This window comes from Aythya ferina, assembly GCF_964211825.1.
Source record: "Aythya ferina genome assembly, chromosome: 24".
Lineage (NCBI taxonomy): Eukaryota > Metazoa > Chordata > Aves > Anseriformes > Anatidae > Aythya > Aythya ferina.
Genome location: NC_140322.1, coordinates 2,632,047 through 2,651,620, shown reverse-complemented (window position 1 = coordinate 2,651,620; position 19,574 = coordinate 2,632,047). Strand labels below are relative to the sequence as shown.

The 19,574-nt window shown below is 49.3% G+C and overlaps 2 protein-coding genes and 1 long non-coding RNA gene across 3 annotated transcripts in view; 2 read left to right on the top strand and 1 right to left on the bottom strand.

The window, feature by feature from the left end:
- The window catches only part of GRIK3 (glutamate ionotropic receptor kainate type subunit 3), a 102,895-nt gene extending 94,450 nt beyond the window's left edge, over nucleotides 1-8,445 (top strand). Inside the window, exons 13-16 of the mRNA XM_084496899.1 lie at nucleotides 1,395-1,612; nucleotides 6,935-7,157; nucleotides 7,391-7,641; nucleotides 8,118-8,445. Of these exons, the coding sequence (XP_084353025.1) occupies nucleotides 1,395-1,612; nucleotides 6,935-7,157; nucleotides 7,391-7,641; nucleotides 8,118-8,312 (887 nt within the window). The 3' untranslated portion in view covers nucleotides 8,313-8,445. The remainder of the gene's footprint in view (nucleotides 1-1,394; nucleotides 1,613-6,934; nucleotides 7,158-7,390; nucleotides 7,642-8,117) is intronic.
- CSF3R (colony stimulating factor 3 receptor) overlaps nucleotides 1-19,574 on the top strand; it is a 353,819-nt gene that overhangs the window by 186,755 nt on the left and 147,490 nt on the right. The gene's annotated exons all lie outside the window — the stretch shown is intronic.
- Nucleotides 13,629-18,119, bottom strand: LOC311423400. The gene is made up of 2 exons (XR_014685699.1): nucleotides 17,676-18,119; nucleotides 13,629-15,227 (listed from the first exon to the last, which is right to left on the bottom strand). It is a non-coding gene; the product is annotated as an uncharacterized lncRNA (long non-coding RNA).

Sequence of the window (19,574 nt, the reverse complement as noted above, 5' to 3'; positions counted from 1 at the left end):
GGACCTCCAGAACGGGACATGGATAGGATGGTGGCTGTGTACACAGATGGGACAGAGCACATGGAGAGGTGCAAGGAGCAGCATAAATCCGTGGGGAAGACAGCACAGGGTGAGCTTGAGAGCGGTGCTGAACGAGGAGCAAAACTCTGCTGTGATCTAACTGCAGAAAATCCAAGAACGGAAATAAGTGGAAAATGAGCAACGCTTGTCACACTTTGATTTATCGTGTCTGGGCAGTCACGGCCAAGGAGTAAAGGACCCGCAGCGCTGGCTTGGCGGCGTGCACAGCGCTGGGGCTCCGTGCTCCTCCTGCTGCAGCGTGGCACAGGCTTCCCAGATCTGCTGCCCTGATGGACAGTGACAGCTCCCAGCAGGGTGGTTTAGCGCGATGAATCATCCTCTTATCAGATGCTTAGAAATGAAAAGAGCCGCATTCTTTTTAAGTCTATTCTGCATCTAAGAAGAAAAATATTTCAAAGCCAGACTGATGTCACACCTTGCAATGCATCAAAGGGCAAGAGATGGAATGGGAAAGGAGCAGGATCTTGAGAAGAACTAAAGCAGCGCTGAGACCCAAGGCTCCTCTGCTTCCCGGTGCCTCCTTGCTGCACTCAGATGGGAGAAAAGCTGTGCTCCACACTAAGCTTTAATGCCACACTGCCTGAAATTGCTTTGCCAAGCCTTATCTTTGTTGCAAATTCCAGGTTGGATATATCCTCTGAATGCAGTTGTTTTAAACCCAGAGCTCTTTTCTGGCTTTAAAAGGTGTCTTGGGTGATTACAAAAATAGCACAACCCATTTAGTCCTTCATGTCTGCTCAATAAAAGTCATTCCAGACCTGTTATACACCTTTTATGCTGCAACATCTCCAGCTTCCCTACTTCTAACCACTATTCAAAGCACTGGACCCTGATAGTTCCTTTCTCTCACTGTTTGATTTTTTTTTTAAATCATGTGTATTTGAACACACTCCCTAGAGTGAGTCCTTTGAAAAGTAATCCATATAAAAGCAAAGCACTTTTTAAATGGCTGGACAAAACACTCATAAAAGTTCATAAATGGCTTGCTATTTAAATCTCATAAAAGCTGCCTAGTTAATTACTTCAGTTTGAATGTTTCCTGTAAATTGTGCACTGTACCCAAGGTCAGCATTAAAGGGAGAGGGTTTTTCTGTGAATGCTACAAAAAAAAACAACCACTGATTTCCTTGCATGCAAGATGTCTGGATAATTTGCCTCGAAAACAGTTGGCTTTAATTGCGTCGCTGTTGCAGTCTGACAGTGAAACCTAATCCTTCATCTGTACATATGTATATAATGTACCCACGTACGTATAAAACGCGTCCTTTCTCGCTTTTGTTTCCTCTTCCCTCCCACTCCCTCTCCCACCCCAGGCTCAGAGCTGATGCCCAAAGCTCTGTCTACACGGATCATTGGTGGCATATGGTGGTTCTTCACCCTAATTATCATCTCGTCCTACACGGCCAACCTTGCCGCCTTCCTGACGGTGGAGAGGATGGAATCCCCCATCGACTCAGCAGATGACTTGGCAAAGCAGACCAAAATAGAGTACGGAGCAGTGAAGGATGGAGCTACCATGACCTTCTTCAAGGTGAGCCCCGGCACAGGCTTTCCACCACCCTGGCAGAGACGCAGCCCTGCCCGGCCAACAGGAGCGAGAACAAGACCAGAGACAAAAAGCCTCTTAAGGCACCACTGCAGAAGCAGGTTGCTTCTGTCTCCCATCTCTGTTAAGACCTCGATCCGTCAGCTTAGCTCGCCTAGATTCATATCACAGCTAAATCCCCCTCTCCCAGTAGCTAACTGAGGTCACAGTTATAAAATCATGTTGATTTTACAGCTCTGGGGACTGTACCCAGCAATCACTCAGACACCCAAAACGAAGCACACATTAGGCAGAACAGGACAGGTGAACCTTACATTAAAACCCTACAGAAAACTCTTCCATTCCTTATGCATCACCCCTATTTTTGCATCCCACTGCCATTGCTGCTCCGTGTCTGCACTAACAAATGCACAGAGCCCCCAAGGCTGCCCGGCCAGCCTGCAGGGGCAGAGAGCAAACAAAAACTGCCTGGACACATGCTGCAAAGGGCTCGGGGCTTTTTAGAGCTAAGCTATCTCGTCTGTCCTTTAGGTATTCACATTAACATAGCCAGGTTTTATTTATCTCTGAAACTGATGCGAGCTAACACCACCAATGCATCACACTCAGACTACATTTATTTCTTCTGCTTAAAGCGAGGTTTCCCAAGTTAGTCAACAGAGCAGAGGAAGGTGCTAAGGACACTCATTATTTCACTGCTGCCTGAAAAACTGAAAGAAACTGGGAAAGTTAAAGACACCTTTGGAACCACAGCTGGCCTGTAAAAGCACGCTTTTAAAAAAGAGACAAAAAAGGACTAGAATTGAGGGGTGGTTAACCTAGCAATGAGCACCCTGGCTCTGAGGGGAATTCAGGTTTAAAGCGAGGCCGTGGTGCAGGCTGGGGGGGGCTGAGCAGCCCCTGGGGAACTCTCCTTGGCCATGACTCGGTGAAGGAGCCACGCTCCCCTCCATGCTTATTGTGACAGGCAGCAACACAGCCTGGTGAAGCCGCATGGAGGGGTTTGTTTGGTTTGATCTTTAATTAATCCGGGAAATGCAAATATTGCAGGGAAGAGCAGGCTGCTGCGTGCTCACTGCAGAGCTGGGGCACCACGTTTGTCTGCGGCAGGGCCAGCTGCCTCACGCTGCCATCCAAACCCACAGCAGCTGTAGGAGGAGGCTGACTTTTACTGGTGTGTTTTAAGTACCCTTTCCAATAAGAGTTTTATATGGAAATAAAAGGAAACTCTATATTTTTCTTTTTTTTTTTTTTTAAGTCATCAAGGCCGTAGCATCTTTATTGCTTCCTATCATTATCCATCAGAATCATTCCTCAGGCTCCTAACGGGCATTTGGCAGGGTTTATTGACGCAGCGTATTTTCCTTTTGCTGTTTTATTATTATTGCTGTTTGGAGATGAATTATCAGGGATGTCCCCTCTGACAAACGTTCAATTACCCATACAGTGGGAGCACTTGTGTGGGATGCCATGCTCACTTGTCCCTCGTGCACAGGAAATAGGGGAGAGCAATTTAAGGCCCCCACAAGCATCCCCCCACCCCGCAGCGAGTCCTTGGTGAAATCACCAGGCAAATCCTGCGGCGGGTTTGGGCGTCACACTGTCAGAGATGCTACCCCAAAGCACGAAGGTCCTGGAGGGTGCAGGGCAGTGACCGACCTTGTGCTCGGTGTTGGAGAAACCCCGGTGGAAAGCACGGTCCCAAAACGCTGAATGGCTCTGCTGCCTGGTGGAGGGCTGGTGGAGGGCTCGTGCTGAGCCCATCGTGTCCCTGCAGAAGTTCTCCCGTGGGCCAAGCCAGGGCCGTGTCCGTGGGTGTGCCAACGCGGCCCCATGGGCTCACCTGTGCGGCCCCACCACCTACAGCAAAGGGGAAGCAGAAGCCAGCCTTATCCTAGCTGCACTGGCAGACTTCGACTTCATGAAAAGAACTTTTGAGAAGCTATTTATTCCCTGGCAATGCAGATTGAGTTACAGGAATAAACAGATCAATTAATTTAGGAGCAGCATCTAGCTTTCATGGCAAATCATGCCAGGAATCCTTCATATCTTGCAGAAGATGCTCTCTCGCTCTGAACAAATGCTGGGTTTAATGTGTCGTTTGGCGTACGGGTGTGAGAGTGTGTGGATGTGTGTACATATATATTCACTTGTACAGAAATGTTAAATCCTCAAGAGTAAGTATCTTCAGTCTGTGCAAATCAATTTATTTTTTCATACAGGCTGGAATTGAAAATCGTAAGCCTGAAAGTTACTTTCTTGCCAATTTCACTGATAAAAAAGCATATATGTCTTGGCAAGATGCCTTATATTGGCTCCTCTAAACTATTCCATTAATTTATTTGGGTGACTGGTCTTGAAGCATTGGTTATTAAAGACAGCTTCTGAGCTGTGACTCTAAAGAATGAGCTTGGAGGCGTTCTCGGTGCCTTTGCTGCATTCCGAGGGGCTGGTGCTCAGCCTTCCCTACACGCGTTTCACTTGGCACCAGGGCAGGGGCTGATTCAGATGCTGTCTCAAGGCCCAGATTCGGACGTTATTTTACCCTGGTCAAAACTCGGATGAGTCGGTGGGAGAGGTGCAAGCAGGAGAGAGACACAACCCCCTGGTGTGAACCCTGGCGGTGATTAACAGCTTTCAGCCTCCGCCCCCGCTTATTAGCAATGATCTGCGCTATTCCCAGCACTGGGGAGCTGCCGATGGAACTGCTCTTGGGGGATTCATCTCAGAGCCACCCTGCGGGTTCTCTTCATCTGCCCTGGGCAGCAAAGCGAGGATCCCATGGGGCAGGAGAGCCAGGGCGTCCCACAAGGGCTCGCTGCCTTCCACCACCTCACCTCCTTGTATACAGCTCATAGCAGCACGCGTTGCTTCCATCGAGATGAAATGTGCACCTAGCCACCACACCACAAATACCAGTTCACACCAGTAACAAACCCCAGAGAGGATTTTTTTTCAGGTAGATGACGAGCCATAAAAAGAGAGGTTCTACAAAATAAAACATCCAAAAAGAGCCCAGCAACATCAACACAATTTATGTGCATTCCTTACTGGCAATTAATTTACTACTAATGAGCTGTTATGCCTAATGAAGATGGTTTTGCCTATCTGAGCGGTATGTTCCCAGGTGCCATCATCCCCGTTCCCATAAATAAACAGCCACCTCTGAAGTATGGCCGAAGAGCTGAGGAGGGAAGGCAGGAAGGAGGAACTTTGCTCCCTGATAAGCATAAAACGGATCGTGGCTGCAGCTCGCAGGAAGGAGCTGGGAGCTGGAGCACCACACACTCCCCAGAGTTGCTCTTGCAATTTTTGACTGATGACTGCTCTCCCGACGACTGGCAATTGCTCCTAAATTGGACTTTTAACAAATAGCTGTGTCCATCAACCTGCTAGTCCCGCGCTGAGAATTACAGCTGGCGGATTTGTACTTGGGAAAGAAGCGCTCTTATCTCCCGGTAGCCAAGTTAAAGAAATGAATGGGAAATAAATTCTGAGGAGGTGGTGGCAGGTTTCAGACAACAGAGAGAGCCTGCATCGCCTCACCTTCTCTGTGGGTTCGACCTGCCCTTGCCAACACCAGTGACCACATCCTTCTCTCTGGGGAAGACGAGGCCAAAGCAAGCAGCGGCACCCGCTGCGGGGAGACACAAGGACACGAGGAGGATTGGGATGGGAATTGCTAGGGCAGGGTGTGCTCACCGCTGGCTCCGTGGTCCTGCAAGCAGCTCTCGCTGCGGGGAGGCTCCTGCCCCAGCCCACACACCCCGAGCAGTGGAGGAGCTACGAAAGCAGCGCTCATCCTGGCATCCCAGAACACAATTAAGTCCTTGGAGCAGGTCAAAGGGAGTGAGTTAAGAAGAGAAAAGTGTTTTTTCTGTTCCAGGGAGCCCTGTCTCATGTAATTTAAGTTGCCTGAAGAGCTACAATGCCTCATGCAAGTCCTATTAGCTTCACTAAATGCAGCTTATTGATTTTTTGCCAGTTTATTTTGCTCTGTGCTTTAAACTGGGAGAACACTGATGTTGTTTAAGAGCCCTGTGTCAACACCCGAGGAGCATTAAATGCAGGAAGAGAAAGAGCAAAAGGGAGAGCCAATGAACCCAGAGGCCTCTGATCCGAACTATATAAATGTTAAACAAGTCGTTATCAGCAAGTCGAGTATGCTATTCATTTCAATTACCCATCGTAATGCACAGATATTTAATAATCCTTTTGGAGGCTACATTTCTTGCTGCTCTTTGAGGCTTGATAGATGCCACAAATCTACCTTACAGGCACTGGACCGGATTTTCGAGTGAAGGAGATTATCCTGCCTCTTGAATGCAGTTTGCTCCAGAGCTGCAGGTTCATCAAGTGGATTATAGCAAGTATGAATTTTAACCAGCAAGAAACGGGTCCATAATAGTATGTTTGTTAAACACACTGAGAGAAGGAGGTGGCTAGGCAAAGCATTTGGAATATCAAGCATGATGAGGGACTACACAGCAACAGCCTACACAGTGACAGTTCAGAATGTGGCCGTAGATAAATGCTACATTCAAAGTGTTGTGGAAAGATATAAAATATCCATATTCTCACCCAACACATTTCTAGAAGAAAAAAACATTCATATGAGCAGCAAGCTAGACAACACATCCCCCCTTTTCTAACACAATGCCTACTGATAGTGGAAGAATGTCCATGTTTATTTTTAGCCGTAAGACAATCTTCTTGAATATTTCTAAGCCTCTGTTTACGTGGATATGTTAAATTTGTTTGGCAGATGCACATATCTCAGAGGAGACATGTTTCCTTGTGATGCTTGGGGAAAGACAAAAATATAATAGAGTGTGTGAGAGGGAGAAAAACATGCCCTCTGAAATGTTGCCTGTCTTCTCTCATTGTGCAGAAACATTACAGGATAAGCAAAATTCTGGTTAGGAAACTAATACATTCAAGCAGATATACTGATAGCCTGTCACACCAGCAGGTCTGCAGGGCATCACGGCAGGGCCTTGCTGAAGCGGAGGAATAGTTCAGTTCCACCTACAGCTCCTGGTCTGCAGAGCTGTGACTCTTTTTGCTGAGCATTTATTTGCATAAGGTGAAGTGTGCTGGAATCTGTCTCTTTTAATGGCAATTTGATGCCACACATTAGTGGGCAGTGAAAGCAGAGAGGTATTTAAGACGTGGCAAACTGGCAATGGTCCCATTAGGGAGCCTGTTCTCAAACTGGAATTTATCTATTTATTATAAAAAGACCATCTTTTGCAGCAAATAGGCTATTAATTTGTATTTTGGGGATGGGGGGTATTGTTTTTCCAGAAATCCAAAATTTCCACGTTTGAAAAAATGTGGGCCTTCATGAGCAGCAAACCCACGGCACTGGTGAAAAGCAACGAGGAGGGCATCCAGCGAACGCTCACGGCCGACTACGCCCTGCTGATGGAGTCGACCACCATCGAGTACATCACCCAGAGGAACTGCAACCTGACTCAGATCGGGGGGCTCATCGACTCCAAAGGCTACGGGATTGGGACTCCCATGGGTAAGGGACACTGGGGGGGTCTGTAGGTAGCCCAGGAGGCGGGCTGCTCAGCAGACATACAACGGGTGGGATCACATAACCCACTCCCAACTCTCCATTTCCAAATACCCAAGCTCAAACTGTCTGCCTGTTGTAGGGATGTCTGAGCAGCCGTCCCAACAGACACAGTCCCTACTTGGTGTCATTTTTGTCTGACTTTCCCATCCGTGTGTACTGGTGTTCCCCCTCCACAGGCTCCCCGTACCGGGACAAGATCACCATCGCCATCCTCCAGCTGCAGGAGGAGGACAAGCTGCATGTGATGAAGGAGAAGTGGTGGCGGGGCAACGGCTGCCCTGAGGATGAGAACAAGGAGGCCAGTGCTCTGGGCATCCAGAACATCGGTGGGATTTTCATCGTTTTGGCAGCAGGCCTGGTGCTCTCAGTCTTCGTGGCCATGGTGGAGTTCATCTACAAGCTGCGCAAGACGGCGGAGCGTGAGCAGGTACCGATCCCCTCCGCCTCCCTGCACCACCACAAAGCAAAGCAAACTGGAATTAGATAGGTAAAGGAAACCTGCCCCCAGCAAGCCCACAGGATTCGCTACCCCTGACTCACAAACCCAGCAGACCCCAGCAGCCAGCCAGCAGGGAGCACCCAGAGCAGCGGCACTCCAACAGGCACCCCCAGCTCTGCCTTTTGGCATGGTTTAGCACGTCAAAGGCACAGCTCTTCCCAAAGCAGAGGGTCAACCAGAGGCCCAATGAAGTCCCACCAAGCACAGCCGATGTCTTAAATGCAGCCCAAACCTTGTGATTGCCCTCTGCAGAGCCTAGCTTCAGCAGCCTCCTGCTCAAGCAGAGGCGAGTGGCACATTCTGGGGTGATAACGGTGCTTTTTGGGGTGATAATGGTGCTTTTTGGGGTGATAACAGTGCTTTTTTGTCCGGTAACAGTGCTTTCTGTCCCCATTTCTCCCCAGCGCTCCTTCTGCAGTGCCATGGCTGATGAGATCCGGCTGTCACTCACCTGCCAGCGGCGGGTCAAGCACAAGCCCCAGCCCCCCGTCATGGTGAAGACGGACGCCGTGATCAACATGCACACCTTCAACGACCGCCGGCTGCCAGGGAAGGACAACATGACCTGCAACACCGGATTGACGCCCGTGTTTCCCTAGGGAATGGGACCTGGGGGGCGGGAGGGAAGGAATCGCGTCAGTCAAAGCTGGATGCACTCTTAACTAGGGAAGAAAGGATTAAAAAAAAAAAAAAAAAAGAAAAAAAAAAAAAAAGCGAAAAAAAAAAAAAAGCTTGGTTTGGTTCATTTCAAGATCAAGGCCTTTAAAACACAGCTGCATCAATCACCGGCACAGAAGCACCAACTGCAAAGCACGGACTGTAACATGGGTCTTGGGGCTTTTCCGTTTCATTTTTGTTATTTTCCGTTCTTTATTTTTTTACAGCTTAGATCCTCCAGGCCTCATGGAGTCCAAACACACTACCATCCAGGAGTCTGATGTTTACATACCGAACACACGGAGGCAAAAACGAATTGAGCCAAACTGACCCTCGGTGGGTAACGAGGAGCCCCTGAGCAAGGCTTCTTTAGCATGGCAATAAAAAGAAACACTTTGCCCCTCCGGGTGTGGAGTGAGCAACGGTCCGAGTGAGCACCCATCCCAAAGTGACGGACACAACACATTTAGGGCACGCTGGCCAGGAACGGGAAAAGCACCTGCAAAGCTCTGCGATGCTCCAGGCTGCGCCCTACATCGACACAGCTCGTGGTGGCCCTTTGCCCCCCAGCCGTGCTGGCTGGAGTCACCACAGCACGAAGTCCATGCTGGGGCCTGGAGGGAGAAGGCAACAGAAAAGCTCATCAGGAGACCCGAGATGGCTGACCCTGAAGGGGAGAACAAGCTCGAGTGACCAGAGTCCCAGCCAGGAACGGGACCATGTGCATGGGGACTGTGCCACCTCTGAGTGCAAGCGCCCCAACACCAGCCCACGGTGACACTGCGGCTCCGTCGTGATCACACTCAGACCAGGAGAGGACAGTACGCGTGGTTTAGGACTAAACGTGGCACCAGAGACCTGCGAGGCGAAGCCTCAGCCTGCAGGGCCAGGGCTGGCCAGGGACAAACAGCACTGTGTGAGCCAAACCTGACACCCCCTCGCCCTGCCCAGTGACCCGCAGCCCCGCCGGCAGCATCTCCACGCCATTTACACAAACATACTGACATCTTTTGGAGAAATCTTCCAAATCTTCATCTTCCCCGGACTGTGTTCTTATTTTCAGGTTGCTCAACCCAGGAGGCTGGTCCTGCGGATGATCTCATCAGAATTACCAAAGACCCCTCTGCTGACCCAACGCACCGCACGAGTGCCGCTGTGCCGCTCCGTCCCTCCGTGGATGAATTTCTCCCCAGCCATCTGCAAAATGAAACCAACAGAAACAGCCCTGCCCGTGGAAACCTAGAACATCCCAAGGAGTACTGCAAGGTGTTTAAAAGCTCTGCTTCAAACACGGCTGTTGATGAGAAGAGCAACCTCCTTCCCTGGCAGATGTGACGGCGCCCTGCTGCTGGACACCCCGACGCCCCAAGTCACAAGGCTTTCCGCAGGGTTTGTCTGGGCCCCAAGGGACAAACCTGCCTGCAGCCCAGTTCAGGGGTTTTTCCCACCTGTTTCCTTCTCAGTCTCAGTTATTTGAAGGCTATCTTTGGAGCTGATCGGAATTAGCAAATGAGCTGAAGGGGAGATCTCTGCTTTTTCCCCCCCATCACAGACCAAAATTTGTCCTTATTTTGTCTTTCTATGATGTAAAGAACCAGCACAGTGACCCGAAACAAAAAAAGCTGGATTTGTCATATTGTGACTCACGTAAAGATATGCAAAGGATTTACATTTATTTTCACCTTTTCATAGAAACCATGAAAAATCAGAGTTGAAAGCTGCCAACTCAACGCGCATCATCATCTTCACAGTTTGCTGACCAAACACCTACAGCAGAGGATGGATTGGGGAACGTGGCTGTTTCCCAAAGCTAATTTTGTATTTTCCGTACTTCTTTGCCAATCCTTAGGCCTGTCAGAGCAGCAGAGGTTATGATGTCTTTGCAGATTTCTAAGCTCTTAGAAAGGGATTTTTACAATCACGCCAGAGATAAAAACAAAGCCTGAAACTGGCTTTAAATGTCCTGAGAGTAAAACACCACTGAAAACCATTTTGCTTCTCGGCAGGTTCTTTTTACATAAGTAAATATCACTAATGCCATAAACATCCTTTGTTCATCTCTGACGCCAGTTCGATCTCATTTTACTCACCAACATCCCAGAGCACCAGGAGAGCGGCCGGAACCACTAGTGCTATCCGCCAGCAAGACAAAGCCTTGCAGGTTAACCTGCTCTTTCCCCTCTCCTCTGACCCTAAATCAGCACTTCATGTGTCTCCGTTACGGTTTGATATTTGAGATCTCGGTCACTGAAGGCTTTGACTCACGGCATCACCGGCACCGCCAGGCAGGGGGCAGCTGGGACCGGCCTCGTGGCACCGCTCACCAGGAGGGTTCCTGACCTCATCCTCCTGCAGTGCCCCCGAGGACGTGCAATCACTGTGCTGCTGAACCCAGCCCAGGGGCTTCACCCAGAGCAAGCAGTGCAGCAGCTTTCCATGGAGAGCAGCGAGGAGCCTGACAGCGAGCAGCGGCAGCCGGGCGGCCTCGGAAGGGGCAGATGTGATGCCAAAGTCTCGAAGCTTTTCGCAAGCTGCTCTGTGCCCCGTTTGTGGCTGTTGGTGACTCCTGTCCTAGAACCATCCGACTTCCAGCCTTCCTGAAAGCGGTTTCTTTCTTGGCGTGGTGGGCAGAGGGACTGAAAAAGTGAGGAGGGAAGACAAAAAGCAGGTCTGGGCTATTAAACTGTGTCTAAACTGCTGCCATGTCCGTTCACTGTCCCCTATCACTGCTTCTTCTTCCTGGGTCTCCTGTGAGCCAGAGCAGGGACGCAGCGGGTGGCTTCCTTTGGGGTTGCTTTTCCCTTTAGACTTAATAACGAGTGTTGGGTACAAACGGCGAGCCTACAAATCCACAAAGAAGGTGAATATGCAAAGGGAAGCAGCACCAGCTCTGGGCAAGTGCTGTCCCCTGCGGGGCAGGTGCTGTGGGGAGCAGGATTCGGCCGGCTGCGGGCACTGGCGGGCTCTGGGAGGTCCCACAGGGGGACCCACAGCCCCTGAGCGGCGCACAGGGAGCATTCCTGCAGCACGTGTGAACAAACTGGGACGAGACCCAGCCCCAGGGCTGGCCGTGCGCTGGCGTGGGAAGCCTTTTGCTGTCCGTACCTTTCTTTGACATGTTTCTCAAAAAAAAGCAAGAAAAGAACAAAAAGAAGGAAAAAAAACACAACCAACAACAGAAAAGAGTTGGATAAAAAAAGGAAAAAAACTGGTCTCCGTGATATTCAGGGGATTTTCCTTTGTGGACATGCAGAATTTCTATGAATATAGTTTTTTGTAAACATTTTGTAACAATTTTGGTTTCATAGTAACTGTGTTACTTGCTGATCATTCTAGGCTGATGTAAATAAAATTTCCAAAAAAAAAAAAAGAAAAAATTCTGATTATTTTCCTTTTTAAGACACTGTGATATATCAAAGTGCACAGTTTGCTGTATGAAGTAATATGGTTTTAAATTTTAAATAAAAATTCATTTCTAGAAAACTATGAAGCTCGTGCCTGTTTCTGCTCAACACCTCCCTCTTCCCTGGTTGAAACCTGGTCCCTAAAATCAAGCCGGTTCTCGACATCCCCATCTCTCCCGGTGACCAGCCATAAAAAAACAGCAGGAAAAGACCCAATTCTGGACCAAACACAACCACCCCAGGAGAAGAGCTGCTGGTGCTGCTCGCCAGAGGGGACCTGTGCTTGTTTAGGGGTGGTGAGGACTGACTCGGTCAGTGGAGAGGAGCACCAAGACCGCCCTCTGCTTCCCCTTCAACCTGCAGGAGGGGATGAGGCTCCCGCTGCCCGTGGGTACCCGAGGAGCCTGACAGCAGCCAAAGGAGTCGGTCCGGCCGTTCCCCGAAGAGCCACCTGCAGAAGCACTCCCCTGACGTGTCTCTCCCGAGGCTCCGTGGGTTTATTCCTCATTCCGGAGGGGCACCTGAGCCTGAGAGCCCCCTACAAGCCTGCAGGATCCCAGCAGGCTTCAAGGTCGGTAGAACAACTGCTCACCTGTTTTTCTTCTTGCTGTAAGCCAAAAATCTTATTAGCTTGATAAAAGCTGAAAGCACTCTGAAGTCTAGCATTTATTAGTGTGAAATCTTTATGATTCTGCTTTATTTTATTGAGGCAGGGAGAAAAAATGTGCAGTTTCCAGGATGGGAAGTAGGAGAGAGCTGAGCTGAGCTGTTTGAGGAGAACAGAAGCAAATAACCCACACAAACAGAGCCAGAGCCTCGTGCTCCTGAGCTCTCCCTTTATTTCACAAGAGCCGGGCGCTGCCCCAGAGATGAACTTTGGGTAGGATTTAGGCATTCTTGACACTATGGTTGTGCACTTATTAAATAATCCCAAAAAGTTGCCATTTCCCATCCCCTGTTTAAAATTCCTTCCCATTTCAATTATTTTTAAGGGTCACCCTCATAAATCTTTCTCATCTCATTCACTCGGGTGCCCTGGAAAGCTGCAGCGTTGCCCTTCCTGCCGAAGAGGGACTCTCAGACCAGAGCCGAGTTTCTCCTTTGTGTTCTGAACCCTGATCAATATGCACCGAATACAGGAAAAAGAAGAAGGGGAAAAAAAGGTAAAAGCAACCGCTGCCTTTGCAAAGCTTCTTCAACATTGCTTAGCACAGGAGACCTGCTTTGGGGAGCGAAATCCCTTCCACGTGAGCGAGGAACCGGCTGGTGCCATGTGCTGGGGACGGCGCGGGGCAGGCCAGGGCCCCGCACCGCAAACCCTGACTGCGCTACCAGCCCCGGGAATTGTCAACACAAATCGTTATCGCCGCCAACGCCAGGCTGCAATTAACCTTGTCAGTCAGCGGATCACCCTCCGCTGCCTGTGCAGCACCACCTCAAAGCTGCCAATCACGCTGCCCATGAATAATTAATCAGACAACAGATTGCGCTCCCAGGAAAGGCGATCCGGTCCCTTTGAGCACCAATTAGTCCCGCTGGGCAAAAGAGGGAGAAAATAGCGGAACAGCGCGAGAGGCTTCTCTGCCCAGGCCCCTCGCCTCTTCTACAGGCACCTTGAAACGGTTCATATCTTCAGCTCAGAGGAGAAAACAGTTTTTAACCTGTAGTTGGCTCAGCAAAATCCCATTTTAAGGCTGTAATTATACATCTGCAGTGCTTTCCTGATCCTGGGTTTCCCAGCTCTGATCCCCGCGGTGTGGCACCAGCAGAAGGACAGCAGACACACACGGCCACAGCTCTGCTGTGCTCCCAGGAAGGACTCAGCCAAGTTTGGACCTAAACGTTGTGAACTAAACACACCTGATCTCCTTAATGAAGGTCTGGGGATGGAACCGAGAACATGATCATAATGTGACCCCCAGTGGAAGGGAACGAGGATCATTACATGAAGGATAGGAGGCACGTGGCAGAGAGCAGGGTTGGATGAATCGTTACCAAGACCTCGTGTGCTACAGAAAGATTTTAGGCACCAACCATGCCATCCATTTAAGGCTTTTCACCCTTGTGCTCTAGGTAGCTTATTTCCATCCTCCCCTGCTGCCCAGAATTTCTTTCCAGTGTCCACACATGTGCTGTTTGTCCACATCATGGCTTTTATTCTACTAACGCATTTATCCTCCCTGTGCTTTGTTGGATGCCCCCCTCACTGCTTCTTCATGGCAAAGTGCTGCTCTTCAGCAGTGCATTTTGTAAAGCAGTGACTTCAGGTTGTAGGAAGGGCCTGGGTTTCACTCCAAGTACTTCACTCACACTGCTCTCTTCTTGTGGCCTAGCTGAAACTGCTCCGAGAGACATAATTAAAGTGTTTAAGAAGCATCTGTCATTATTAAAACAAAGTTGCTTTGCAATTTTACTATTTCGCTGCAGTTTCATTATCTTATGTAAATGAGCTGTCTATTCCCTTCTGCAGCGTGGGCTGCAGCGGGATAGAAGCCCCAGTGAGACAATTTATTACCAGCCTCTCACTCTTGAGATTATCAATTGCAAATGAAGGAGCATAAATACGTCTTCTTTAGCTGCTTATGCCACATTAACGAATATGCTCCGAGCTAATGGCTTTGCCACTCTTTGTCTGCTCAGAAGGGAGCAGAGCACAGGGGGAGGACTCCTCTGGATCACGGAGGCTTTAGAGAGGCTTGAGGAGCTTGGTGTTAGCAGCAGGTTGTTGAAAACCACCCTGCAGATTGTGGTGCAGCCACACGAGATACCAGGTGGATTGGTTTGGCTCCTGGATGAAGTCTGGTCCTCTTGATACATTGCAATGTGATCACACCCCAAAGCCCTGCTGTGTTTCCAGCAGTACAGCTGGTTCATACACACCAGAATCCCCACTTTGCCTCGCTGCCCTGCTGTTTCCAGACACAAACTCCACATATGTACACCTCCAGAAGAACACGGACGTGCCAACTTCCCAGATCCTTGCGACGTTCCCCAGGGGGTGGTGGCAGGGTCTGGCTCCGGGTGTCCAGGTTGTGGCACCAAACCCCCGGCAGCCCCAGCCCTCAGCCCTCAGCACAGAACATCAGCACAGAGGCAATGAGCTCAGTAGACCGGCCGCAGACATCCAGGCTGAAGGCTGCCATCAGTGATCTGACGGGCTGCCAGGCCCAGGCTTTCCCCTTGCTGTGACGGGGATGTCCCGTGCCCGGCTCCTCAGCACCACGGCCACTGTGGGTCTCCTCGCAGGGTGCCAGAGCCCCGGCGATGCCCAAGGTACGTTTCCTTCGGAGTCCCTCTAGCAGACAGAAACGGTGGCTAAAACTGTGCCATCCAAACCTGGCAGCCGGCACGCAAACATCCATCAGAAGTGGGTAATTGATGCTGTCTAGGGCCAGTTTATTGCAATCAATACCGAGCTCTCTTTACATCGGCATTCACCACAGCCCTCTTGTGCTGCAGAGGGTTAGAAAATGTTATTATCCAGACAAACCCCTAATTCCAACAAATTCGATTACCCAGGCAAATGAAAATAACACAAACAAAACCGTCTGAGATTCTGATGGCTGAATTGCTTGTTGGGGGCTTTATTTATTTATTTCTAAGGGCATTTACAGTGCACGCCGTGGGCATGTCAGGTTGAAAAGCAGTATGGAGCTGGCTGCCCTTTGGCATCAGCTTTCCTGAACACAAAGCAGTGATTATCCTAAACATCGTGCTCCAAATGGCTTCTCGGAGGGCCCGGCCCTTCCAGACTAATTGAGTGAGGCTTTCGCTCCCTCTCATCTCCTTCAGCCCCATCTGCAGCCAACAGGCATGTTCTGCGAGCTCCAGGCACCCTACTTGGATCTAAAGAACCGCTTAAACGGCCGTGAATTGTAAATACCAGATTTGGAAACCTTATGAATGTGTTCTCACTCCCTCTACACTTTTTGCAGCGGATGCTGATGGCCAGGAAGGTCTGGTAAACAAATTTATGATCCCAAATGTTTTCTAGAGCAGCACAATTCAGGCAGATGCTGCAGAGTGGTCCCAGCAAGTAAAGCTGGAATTTTTACGCCGCTCAGAGTAAGGTTGGATGAGACAGTCTGGCCTCAGTCACCACCAGACATGTGCCAGGTGATTGCTGTATTCAAGCACGAGAACCAAAATTTCAATTTTCACACCCCTGAAAGCTGTCACGGCGCTCCTTCAAAATGAGCTACCAAGCAAGGATGATTGATGAAGTAAACAACAGAGCTGGGTGGAAAGGGCAATGTTATTGTTTTTCACGGAGAAAAAAAAATAATTTTCATTACAAAGCCTCCAATAAGAATTTAAAACCAGCCTAAAATTGTTTAGATTTTCTCAAAACACTACGGTGAGTGAAATTCACTCTCCCTGCTCGGGAGCGGGGACGGTGGCACGGCCATGGCAGATCACAGACACAGGGCCACCGCGCTTTGCTGTGACCCTTTCCAACACAGGATCAGCTGCCAGCACACCAGCACTTCCCATGAGTTAGCATGCTACCTCTCATGTAAAAACGAAAAAAAATCCCAGAAAACAAAACAAAACAAACAGAAGACTAAACATAACAAAAACCTTGTGCGAATGGGGTGCTGAGAGCCAGGCGAGGACCCCACACCAAACCAGGTGCTTCTGGCTTCTACATCACAGCAGGATGTTGCCCACCCATGACTGCAGGTAAAAATAAGTGTAGGTCACTTAACAGCAACTAAACGGCACAGGCGGTTCTGCTAAAAATGTTAAGAAAGGCCAGCTGTCCCCATTGCAAACGAGAATCAGCAGCAAATGGGGAGGCAAGGAGATTCGTAATACAGGCTGAAGCAAAACAAAAATTGTTTTCTGTTATTTCACTTTCCTCCTTTTTCTTTCTTTCCTCCCTTTCATGGCTTTCAGAACAGTCGAGAAAACAGGAAAACCAGACACACCCCAAAGAATAATGTTGCACTAGGCCACTGCAGTCACTCAGCATTTCTGTCGGGCTAACTAACTCTCGGCACTCTTGTTCCAGAAGTCAGGACCTTGCCCATCATCATCTCGCATGGCTCTGCTCGCCCTGGCCACCTTGTGCTCCCCAGACCCAGCTCTGCGCTGCTGAAATCCAGGCAGTGCTCCGAGATCATTTGGAAACACTTTGTTCTATTATACACTGGAATATGTATTAAAAAAGGGGGAAAAAGTCTTCCATATTCTGGTGGCAGGCCTAAGGCAGCACTCTAATTAGGCCATCAATAACCCAGAGCAGCTGCTCAGAAAGAATTCAGCTGCTCAAAGATGGAAAAGTCCATTAAGTTTATTGCAGGAAATGTTGGACATGGTTTAGACAGGGGATCACAGCCAAATTATATAAACTACCAAAAATCTGCCAAGTGAAGGAAGTGGAGGCAGGACAGGGCATTTTTAAACTGTCACTGCCCCCAAAGGGAAAGGAAGACCCATTTATCTCATGCTGCTATCAAGAAGCAACATGTCTGATGACATCTGCAGAGCCAGTACTGCTTGTCAGTGGCCATAACAGAAGACCAGAGCTTTTAGGGGAGAAACGTTTTTCTTCTTGCCAGCAAACAGTAAGTTAAGGTCTAAAAATGATAAAGAAAATAATCTCAGAACTCAGCTGTGTTTCAGGAGCTCCAAAAATCTAAATGCATCACCGATACGGATGTCTGGGGGCTCAGCAGAAGCTTTTGCTGATCAGACTTCCAGCAGCAGCAACTCTTGTCCCAGGCACAGCGCAGATGTGCACAGGCAGGCACAAAGCTCTGGCTGGCTTTGGTTTATCGAGAATCCAAACTTTCAGAACGTAAAAAAGATTCTGCTTGGACTCAGCTACAAAGAGCAGAGACACCTCGAGGCAAAGACACACCATTAAGAGCAACAATCGGCATCATCTACACCTACCAGCTGCGACATGGCTGCAAGGGGCACTGGTGCAGTTCTCAGCACAGCAAAAGCACAAAGAGTCGCAGGGACCTTAAAGTCCTTCAGCACAACGGCCACCACCTGCCAGTTGTCCCTGTGTGCTGCAAGGTGGAGCAGCTCGTGGTGGCAGTGCCACCCGATGTGGGCAGGGTGCTGGGAGCAGCTCCCCAACGAGGCACCGACCAGAGGGGACAGCGACTCCGAAAACGTTCGGGGAAAAATCTGGATGTTAAAAGGGAATTAATTTGCCATGTGAAAATAGGACTTGAAATAGTTGGAGTAATAAAGGGATAGGAAAAAAAACAAAAAAACACAGTTATCAATTAGAACAGGAATGTACGAATTTCAGTAACCGTGGAGTTTGAAAATGTGGCAATAAAACAAGCAACACAAAAGTCTCAAAGGCTCTCAGGCTGTCGAGGAGGGGAAGCACATTATGCTTCACCTGCTCATAAACATGATAAACCATACATGGGATTAATTAGCAGCAATTAACTTGTATAGCAAGTTGCTCTGTGAATGCTTAAGAAAAGGGGCTGAGCATTTAAAGGATCTTGGACCACAGCTGCGGGACAGCAGCACCCTGAGGAAGGGCTGCTGAAGGATGGGATAAGGAGGGGAAGAAAGGAAGAGACCTGAGATGCCTCAACGAGGTCCTGTCTGTAGGAAGAGCTGAGCTCTCGCCTCCTGCAGCTCGGGCTGACAGGCAGTGCCTGTGGCTGGGCACCCCAAACCATCAGGTGTTCCCAGAGCTGTACAAGCCCGGGGAGCTGGGCCACACTCAGTGACAAATCCTCTGCAGGGAGACCTGCACACCTCCAGTGACTCCTTCTTGTAACGAGGAAGATTAATTTGTGTGGGTAAAGATTCCCATCAAAACGAATAAATAAATAAAAAGCCCACATCTTATCAAAAAATCCTTTTCTTTCCACTCCGGGTGCCATAAATTCCCACAAAGCTAAGAAAATAGAGAACAATTTTTAAATGCTGGTCCGGCAATAAAATACTGATCTCTACCAAATGGAATCTGGAACATACAACAATGGGCTATACATTATCCTGCCTAAAAACTCCCCCGGGGAAATAAGGTTATCAAAACTTCGGAGAACTTAATGCAAACCCTGATCCTTCTCCAGTGCAAGTGAGCAGTGTGTGGAGGTATTGATAGAGCGTTTTCCTCCACTGCAAAGAGGTTGTTTGGGATTTGAACTTGTTGAAATAGCCCTATCACCTCTGATTTTTCACTCATGCTGCAGGTACTGCTGGCACTCAGCATTTATTCATGGAGAGGTTATTTCGTGCCACCCTTCCCGCTATGACACAAGCTGCCGCAGAGTTCACAGCCAGGTTCACATGAATGCTGTGCTTAAATTAGAAAACTCATTGATAATGCTATGGAGTCTAGGGGGAATTAATCCGAAAGCTGACGAGGTACAAACTGGAGTTCCTCCCATGCTGCTTGCAGTATTTGGTGGGCGCCGGACGCCACCTCCATCACCTCTGGCTTATCAGAGGAGAAGAAGAGCTGCAGATGTGCTGTCGGACACGATGAGGGGTTGGGGTTTGTGCAGGAGCACCAGCTATACGTGAGCATGGAGCACTAATGAACACAGGAGTGCTAACGAGCGCAGGAAATGCACGTGTTAACACAGGGCCCGGTTGGGAGCTGCTGCCCACCACAGGGCCCGGGGCAGCTGGAGGCAGGCACCCCATGAGCTGTGCAGGATGGCCACAGCTGCCAGCAACCCGCACCCAACAGAGCACTGATGGGGACTGTACAGAGCTCTACCTTCACGAGCCAGGCAACGCTAACAAAGGGACAACTTCACCTGTCCTGGAATTACTTTGAAGGTTTCCCACGGGGACTGACCTCTGTCC